The sequence below is a fragment of the Paralichthys olivaceus genome, chromosome 19, assembly GCF_024713975.1.
Source record: "Paralichthys olivaceus isolate ysfri-2021 chromosome 19, ASM2471397v2, whole genome shotgun sequence".
Lineage (NCBI taxonomy): Eukaryota > Metazoa > Chordata > Actinopteri > Pleuronectiformes > Paralichthyidae > Paralichthys > Paralichthys olivaceus.
The window spans coordinates 8,405,532-8,414,642 of record NC_091111.1 but is presented as its reverse complement, the minus strand read 5'-3'; the positions used below and the strand labels follow the sequence as shown (position 1 = coordinate 8,414,642).

At 42.6% G+C, this 9,111-nt stretch overlaps 1 protein-coding gene across 1 annotated transcript; it reads left to right on the top strand.

Moving 5' to 3' along the window:
- Nucleotides 1-1,740: 1,740 nt before the first annotated feature.
- wdr20b (WD repeat domain 20b) lies at nt 1,741-8,726 on the top strand. The gene is made up of 4 exons (XM_020112072.2): nt 1,741-2,045; nt 4,912-5,094; nt 5,208-6,677; nt 6,950-8,726. Exons 1-4 carry the CDS (start codon nt 1,797-1,799, stop codon nt 7,004-7,006), a joined length of 1,959 nt encoding a protein of 652 aa, XP_019967631.1. The 5' UTR covers nt 1,741-1,796; the 3' UTR covers nt 7,007-8,726.
- Nucleotides 8,727-9,111: the final 385 nt, after the last annotated feature.

Here is a 9,111-nt window from a genome sequence, read left to right as displayed (position 1 = left end):
CAGACCATTAGGCACGCTTGGGTCTTTTTTGTTTTAAAAAAAGGTTTCACATGTTTTCGAGCGGAGATAAGCTAATGATAAGGCTGAGATTCACATAAAATGAAGCTGACCCTCATGTGCATAGTTCAAAGGAGAAGAAGAAACTTTATTATCCCGATTAGACAACAAGCTTCTGCACTAGGTCCATTCCAGCTTATACAAACAAAATCAGCCATCATAAAATGTTAAACAGTACATAGGCCATGGTAACAAATGCATGTTCTCTCTTTAAATGTACGTTTAGTTTATCTGATGTTCAGTTTGCAGCAGTCCAATGACAACTGACAATGTGAGATAATATATTTCAAAAGTTTGGTGAAATACACCATGATGTGGGGGCTTTGCCAGATGCCATGTCGTAATTCAAATAATTTCAAGATCAGTTCTAACATGTAGTGACCATTATAATAGAGCTACACATGTATGGCACATGGTTTTACAGTGAAAGGATCTGGGGACAACATGAAGGCCTGAACCCTGTATCAGTATTACGAAATTCAGGATCTCATGCGGATATTTCTTAGTTAAAAGAAACATGACTGTGAGCTTTGACAGCTTTGTGAATTTGTGAAGCATACACTCATTTTGATCAAACTTGGCATGTACCTAAAGGAACTCACCTCACAGTAAACTCAGCCTTCTGTAGGACATAAGACTAGAAATCTCTGGTCCACTGTCGGTGTTGGTGACTTCATCTGACCAGAGGATGGCAGTGTGTGACACTTGCTACAACTGTTACATAACCCAAATGTTTCCAGTTGACAGCAAACACTGCTAGAAGCTGACTGTCCGTGTAAGTGAGAAACATGGAGAGCTGTCGCAATCACTGCAAGGAGATATTGTCAGACACAGAGAGCCACATTCCCCATAGTTTACATAGTTTGCTAGATTAAAATGGTGACTGTGCGTGTGTGAACTGGGCATGCATACACGAATAGATCTTTCTGGATTTTAGGATTTTATTATTTTATCTAGCTATTATTTAACTATAGGAGACTTTACTATAGACTATAGCTACATAAATAATAGCCTACTAGTCTATGATAAGAAAAAAAAGAAAAAAAAGTCAACTAAAATAATAAGTGTCTCATTCCATTTTTAATTAATTTATTGCATTTTCTTTTATTTGGGGTGAGTTGTATGTTGATGTTATGATTTGGTGCCTAAAACTGAATTGAATTGAATATGTCCCTAATATCTGCTTACCTTTTATTATTATTATTTGTTTTTATTGCCATTTATTTTGTACTTTGTATCCTTGTTTGAAACGGCGCAATATAACACTTTTCTATAGTCTTGACCACTGAAAGTGATTTTGCAATAGGTTTTTTTTGCTATTCACACGTACATTCACACGGTGCATCTATGGGCAGCTCTTTTTTTTCTATGAGGGGCAATTTGGGGTTCAGTATCTTGCTCAAGGACACTTCGGCATGCAGATGAGGAATCAATATATCTTGGCTTGTAAATGTTGCAGTTTGAATTGTATTTTAAACACAATTGTGATTTTGTATTGCGTTTCAGTTTAATTTTGTTGATTTGGTAATTCTACTTGTCATTCCATCGTTATTACAGATTGTTTCATTTTATTTTATTAATAAACAGAACCAAATGTAACACATTATAGTTTATTATGATCGTGAATGTCTGTTGACTCTTTATTTCTCTTCGCGCATGGCTGTTGGGCTCCTGCGCTCTCACACATGCGCACTCGCTAACATCCGGGGCTCGGACAAGGATGAACGCAAGTTTCCAAGATGGCGGCGGAGGGAGGAGGGAAGGAGATGAACGAAATTAAAACTCAGTTCACCACTCGGGAAGGCGTCTACAAACTCCTCACTCACTCCGAGTACAGTCGCCCGAACCGGGTGCCTTTCAACTCGCAGGGCTCCAACCCCGTCAAGGTCTCCTTCGTCAACGTGAACGACCAGTCCGGCAACGGCGACAGGATCTGTTTCAATGTGGGCCGGGAACTCTACTTTTATATCTACAAAGGCGTGAGAAAGGTAAACACCATCCACCGGGGCCACGGAGCCCGCGCTGCCCGGGAGCAGCCCGCCAGTTTGGGGTCTCGAAACGCGCCGCACCGCCGCTGTCAACCCTCCGAGCTCCTGTCATTGAAGTGCGCAGACAAGGCCATGTAGCAGACCTAGCTAAGTTAGGAGCTAATTAGCTTCGTTAGCTAACATCGCCACAGTTGTTGTCTTTGCCTCGGTGAGACTCGTGTGCACTTCACGGTCCGTCCAGTTGTTTTGAGTTGTCAGTCTGTGACAATCTGTGACATGAATGAACCGAGTGACGTGGGGAAATGTTCGTCGTGTCATGTCGTAGATGATGCGTTTGTTTACCCTCCTTCTTTCCATGGTCAACATCTGCACAAGTTGTCAACAGTGCTAAGCAGCAGTGGCAGCTTCAGTGCTCCCCCTCACAGAGCTGAGAGTTCACACTGGAAGACATGTGTGATGTAACGATGAGTGCAGTCCACTGTCAGGGGTTGATTGTAATGCAATGGGATCCACTTTGGGGTTTGTACACAGCGGTGATGCCATTGCAGTGGCAGCGCATTGACAGCGGTGATGATGTTGTGGTCATCCCCGAAGCCTGAATCCTGTGAGATACAATCATATTGAATTGTATAAACGATCAGAGCAACTGGCAATTATTTCACAGTCCTCCTTTTGTAGACCTGGTGTCAAACCAGCCCGAGAAATCATTTGACACATTACAAATATAGTAAACATCTGCTTTTAAAAGCATAATACAAATTAGTCCAGTGTTGTTTTGAATGCTGAGAAGTACCAGGGTGTGATTTTAATGTTGTTTTAAAAGATTATCTTTTTAAGATCTTACAGGACAGTGTAATTTAGCAAAACAGTAAGTTATTGTTTCTGTATATAAAATGTGGTATACACTTTGAACTGCCTTAAAATGGAAACCTTTCAAGCACAAGTAGTTTTGAAGTAGGCAGTATAAAGTGCATGGACAAAACACTTACTTACAATTCTTTTTGTCAATCTTCTTCTTCTTCTTCTTATTATTCACCCTTTCACACACACATAACGCTGGTTTGGCCATGAGGATCAATTAGTGTTCTATGTGTTAATTACACAGCTACTCCCTAGAATCACTGGTTTGAATCCCAGACATTACAAAAAGAGTGAGTTAAAATGAAATAGCAGCCTATTAGTTTCCAAATTAACTTCTGCCAAGGGGTTGAACTGTGGATATGGTGAAATAATCACTCAATTAATTGACTAACTGTGGGGAATGAAAGTGTAATGAAATATGGGACAAAGTAGTTTTCAATTTATATCCCCCTCATGCAGGTTTTCCATACATTTATCTGTGCTGTGCAGCTTTCTTGAGATATTTCAAAGTAAAAATATCATTGTCTTGAATTACACTTGTGGTCAAATAATAAGTTAGCTCTTCCTGAATTAATTTTCTAAAACAAAAAAACCCATTAATAGCTGTTCAGGTGAATTAGCATATTTCTTGCACGCCTGTTTGAAATCTGCCCAGGTTCCTTATTTTATTTAGTCTCACGCTGAGAGCACTGACAAGCTTTTCTTTAATGTTCCAATAATAGACCACAAGAGAATTGCAGCAGTAAAAAGCAAGAATCAAATTTGCATTGCATATATTCCAGGTTAGCAGTACTGTTTAAATATTGTTATTGCACATGCTTGCAAGGATAATATCCTGCCTTTAGCAGTTACTCAACATAATCAATTCATGTTTTCCGCCACGTTCATTATTTTAGTGGGTTTTCCACCACTGAGTGTTTATAACCACTGCTGCTTCAGGAGGACAGACACTCATTAAAGGTCTGGTCATCCTGTGTTAGAGTCTCATGTCGGAGCTTCCTCCTCACTACTCCTCCAACCTGCATTTACTTTATACTTTAACTATAAACACCAGCACTGATCACAAGTTATTAGAACACATACGGGACTGACATTTACTTTGTGTTTGTTTGATTCGCTCTGGAATTTATGAGACACACGTTTAAACTTGCTACACAACACAAGGCATAACGTGACGCACACAGTCAGGACATCAGGGTTAAAGTGAAAGAACGATCCGTCAGTCATGATCCATCACCATTGGTAATAACTTAATAAATTTGATTATCAGCTTGTGTGGAGAGGAACAGAGATCAGCAGACACAGGCACAGACACACACACACACACTCCTGCAGACAGAAGAGAAGTTTCCTCGTGCAGATCATGATGTAACAAGGTGTTTTAACTTCATTGCAGGAGAAAAAACACCCCGTTCATCTAGCAACCTAAATATGAATTCAGCAGGTTTCTAAAAAGATCTGTTCTAATTGTGAGTGATGAGAAAACATCAGAGGAGCAAGAGCAGAGCAATGCGCCTCAGTGCAGTGGGGCTGATTTGATTTATATCGTGATATATATCCTGAGAAATTTTATTCTTGAAGTTTTTCCTGCTTTATTCTCACTCGTACATTATCTTGACATTTTACTTGGGGGCTGGTAGCAAAAGTTCCAGAGCAACTCACTCAGGCATTTGCATTTTCACATACAGCTCCTTTAGACATTTTCAGGATACCTGAAAGCGGCTTAAGAATAAATAGAGTGAGTGTCAATACTGCTGTATAAGAAGTGTTTGAAGAAAAGCTGTTAGATAAACAGTGATTACTTGTGGAGTAAAGTAGTAGTGGCCTCTTTGGAGGAGGAATTGCGACCAGAATTAGATTCAATAGTAGTAAACTGTATTCTGTCTATCTCGGTCAAACCTTCGTGTTTTTTTTTCTATTCTCAGCAGTATCAAACAGCTACTGTAGCAAATCAAAAATTCATATTTTTAAATGTTCTCATCTGTGTGCTTTTTTGTCATTCTAGGCTGCCGATCTTAGTAAGCCCATTGACAAGAGGATATATAAAGGAACGCAGCCCACGTGTCATGATTTCAACCCACTCACAGCTACAGCAGAGAGCGTCTCCCTGCTGGTGGGCTTCTCCGCTGGTCAGGTGCAGCTCATAGACCCAATAAAGAAGGAAACCAGCAAACTCTTCAATGAAGAGGTGGGTTTTAGTCAGCATTTTTAGAGAACCTATACAAATCTTACCTTTCATTGATGAAATACCTGGCTGACCTGTTTTGTTCTTTCTGTCTTCGTTTGTCCCTCTTCCCCCAGAGACTTATAGACAAGTCGAGAGTAACATGTGTACGATGGGTTCCTGGTTCAGAGAGTCTGTTCCTGGTGGCTCACTCCAGTGGCAGCATGTACTTGTACAACGTGGAGAACACCTGTGGCACGACAGCACCTCACTACCAGCTCCTCAAGCAGGGTGAAAACTATGCTGTGCATACCTGCAAGAGCAAGTCGGCTCGAAATCCGTTACTCCGCTGGACAGTGGGTGAAGGTGCGCTCAATGAGTTCGCCTTCTCCCCGGATGGCAAGTTTCTGGCTTGTGCGAGCCAGGATGGCTTCCTGCGGGTATTTGGCTTTGACGCCGCAGAGCTCCATGGGACAATGAAGAGCTACTTCGGTGGCTTACTGTGTGTGTGCTGGAGCCCAGATGGACGATACATTGTGGCGGGAGGGGAGGATGACCTGGTGACGGTGTGGTCGTTTTCAGACTGTAGAGTGATCGCACGGGGGCACGGTCACAAGTCGTGGGTGAGTGTGGTGGCATTTGACCACTGTACCACCAGCGTGGAAGACGGTGACCCCCCCGCTGAGTTCAGCGGAAGTGACGAGGACTTCCATGAGCAGATTCACTTTGGTGCAGGCAGAGACAGAGCGAACAGCGCTCACTCTCGGCTTTCTAAGAGAAACTCTACAGACAGTAGGCCTGTTAGTGTGACCTACAGGTTTGGCTCAGTGGGACAGGATACTCAGCTGTGTCTGTGGGACCTTACAGAGGACATTCTCTTCCCTCATCTTCCTTTGTCTCGCACAAGGACTCACACTAATGTTATGAGTGCCACAAGCCCTCCAGCCACTGGACAAACTAGTACTACTACTGTATCTACCACCACCACCACCACCACAACCGCCGCAACCACCGCAACCACCGCCACCACCACCACCACCACTACTAATCCCAGTGGAACCAATGGTAAAGACAATGTGAGCAATAGCAGCTCCAGTGGTAACACACCAAACTCCCTCCCCAACACCCTGCCTCGGTCCAATAGCTTGCCACACTCCTCCAACCCGGCAGGGGGCAGCACCCCCAACAGTCACACAGGGAGCAGCAACAGCAGCAGCACCACCACCACATCCACCAAGGGCAACAGTATCATCGACAGTGCTTTTATCGCCACTGGAGTCAGCAAGTTTGCAACACTGTCGCTGCACGATTCGCGCAAGGAGCGCCACGAGAAGGACCACAAACGAAACCACAGCATGGGTCACATCAGCAGCAAGAGCAGCGACAAGCTCAACCAGCTCAGCTCGACGCGGACGGCAAAGGCCGACGCGGCTAAGACTCTGGGCACGACGCTGTGCCCGCGCATGGATGAGGTGCCACTGCTCGAGCCGCTGGTGTGCAAGAAGATCGCTCACGAGAGACTCACTGTGTTAATCTTCCTTGAGGACTGTCTGGTAACAGCCTGTCAGGAGGGTTTCGTTTGCACATGGGCTAGGCCTGGGAAAGTGGTGAGTGACAGGCCTCTCGAGGACACTGTCATGTGACACCTCTCAACTCACATTGCTTCTAGTACAGGAATTTTCTCGCAGCAGGCAGAAGCTGTTAATGCCACTGTGTTTCGATCTCGGTTATTTCAGATTTACACTAAAACCCTCTGCATTGTTACGATCGCACATCCTCTTCCGACAGTAAACCTCATGGCCTCACAATTCTGCCGCTTGTATAACATTCACATTACGCTGTTGTTTGTTATCATTGTGTGTTATCTGTCTCTCCACAGGGATTGCAATCATCTCAAAACAACCCAGCCAACTCCCCCAGTGGAACAGTAGTATAGCCCCAGTGCTGGTGCTGCTAATGACAGCTCCATGCAGCAGAGACGGGGATGACCAAGGCCACGGCCCCTGCAGCGCTTCTTCACACACTGTCACACACCACATGACCTCCAGTGTCACCCTCATTCTCATCCTTAAACCACCCAGATGCTCTCTTTTGTGTTACTGCTTGTGTTCAGATAAACCGACGTTGACCGAGCCAGGGTTAGAAACTTGACCTCCTTTTGTGTGGGGGGTGAAAAGGGTGTTATTGGAAGCAGGAGGGCGAGCTTTAAATCATCCAGGAGGTTCATGAAAGGGGCTCACTGGCTCACTGTTACATCCATGGTCATATCAAGTCACATCTAATCTGAAAATAACAAACTCTCGTACCCGATCCTTTGTGCCTGTAGTTCTGTAAAGACTAAAGACAGCGTAAGCATCGTGGTAATGCCTCAACCTTACCTTTCGCGTGGGTTTAATTTGGTCATACTTGTTTCTTCAGATGTATTCACAGATAAAGGGAATATGAGGAGGGATTGCTTTTAGAGCAGCAGCTTATTATATCCTCAACGCCAAGTCTCTTTCATTCTCTAACCTCCTGGGTGATCCCTTGTGCAGCCACATTCCTTTAAAAACCTGCTCAAGAGAGACTGAAACTTTTTTACTTCCTTTACAAATATTTCAGTCACAGGTATCACACTAAAAAGTGTATTTTGCACAGATTCTTTTTTTCTTTTTCCCCATTTTGAAATCATAACAGTGGAGAATGAGCGATATAATTTTTTGGACAGTTTTGGAAGCACTTGAGGAAACAGCGCATTATTGCCTCCTGTCTCAACGCTGGATACTGCAATCCTAGTTTTTTACATGGAAAAAAATTGTTTGCACTTAATAGTTAGAGGAGAATGGCTTTACATTTTTGGAGTGTGTAAGGACTCCCCTGACAAGGTTGAAATATAAATAGAATTTAAAAAAAACATTTGTATCTATTGAACATTTATTTTAATATTGTTTCAGATTAAATGGGCCCTGTATTATATGTAAATATTGTACTTCAATGATTTTTGGGTGAAACCATCATTACATTAGTTGAAAGATCCTCATTTCAGAAAATAGTGATATTTCTAATACAGAAAAATCTATACCTAATATTAAAGAATCTTGAATATGCAGGTGAAAATGTTTCTTTTCTGTTGTACATAAAGAGAATTCAGGTGTATTTTTTATTAATGAAACGTTTGGTATAAGAGATCTATGAAATCTTATCTAACAGGTAGTGCTGAATGCTAGCTAGCCTGTCGCTGCAGATTCCTTTTACGACGTAGGCAGGTAGGCGCAGACGCAGCGGTCTAATTCAGCCATCACTCTGAGCTCAGGTAAACAACAGGAAAACTAACGCTCGCCCGTTAGCACTAGTCCCATCCATCGACGTGCGTGTGAATTCACTTGAACTAACGAATACGACTGACAACCATGTTCTGCAGACAGGGCTGAACTCTGTGACTCCTGTTGTTGTGAGTAATAATTAACTGAACTGATGCTGAACTTGTGAACAAAACCTTTTTTGACACTGTGTTGAACAGCAACTGACTGACGTCAGCACCGGATGGTAGATGAGTGCTTGGAGTGTGTGGGGGGGTGGTTTGTTTCAAGCACCCGCAAAAGGAAGAGTGAGGATTTTAAACTAGTAGGAGCCTTTTCCTCCATGTGACGCCTATTAAAACAGCTTTGACAGACTTATACGTTCTGATTGTGTTTATTATTTTAAAGTGTTGATACAGTAATCACCCCATGAAACCCATGTTTCTGTGTAACATTGTGATTGTGCTGCTTCATTGTGAATATACCCCATGTTTCCCTTCAAGAGCAGAGGTTTATTACTATGACTATGTTAAATGGATGCCAATATTCCCATTACTGACCATATTATGAATAACATTTCAATTATGTTTACATGAGTAGCTGATATTCCCGAGTGTAGTCCGATCATGAAGTAAGTATGTCATTATAGAAAAATGCAGTGAACATTCCAATAAGCTGGTCTCCTGAGATAAAGACAAAGTCTACATAAGATTTAAATATTCCACAAAATGAAGCCCAAAGTGCTTTATAAAAAATAAAAAAG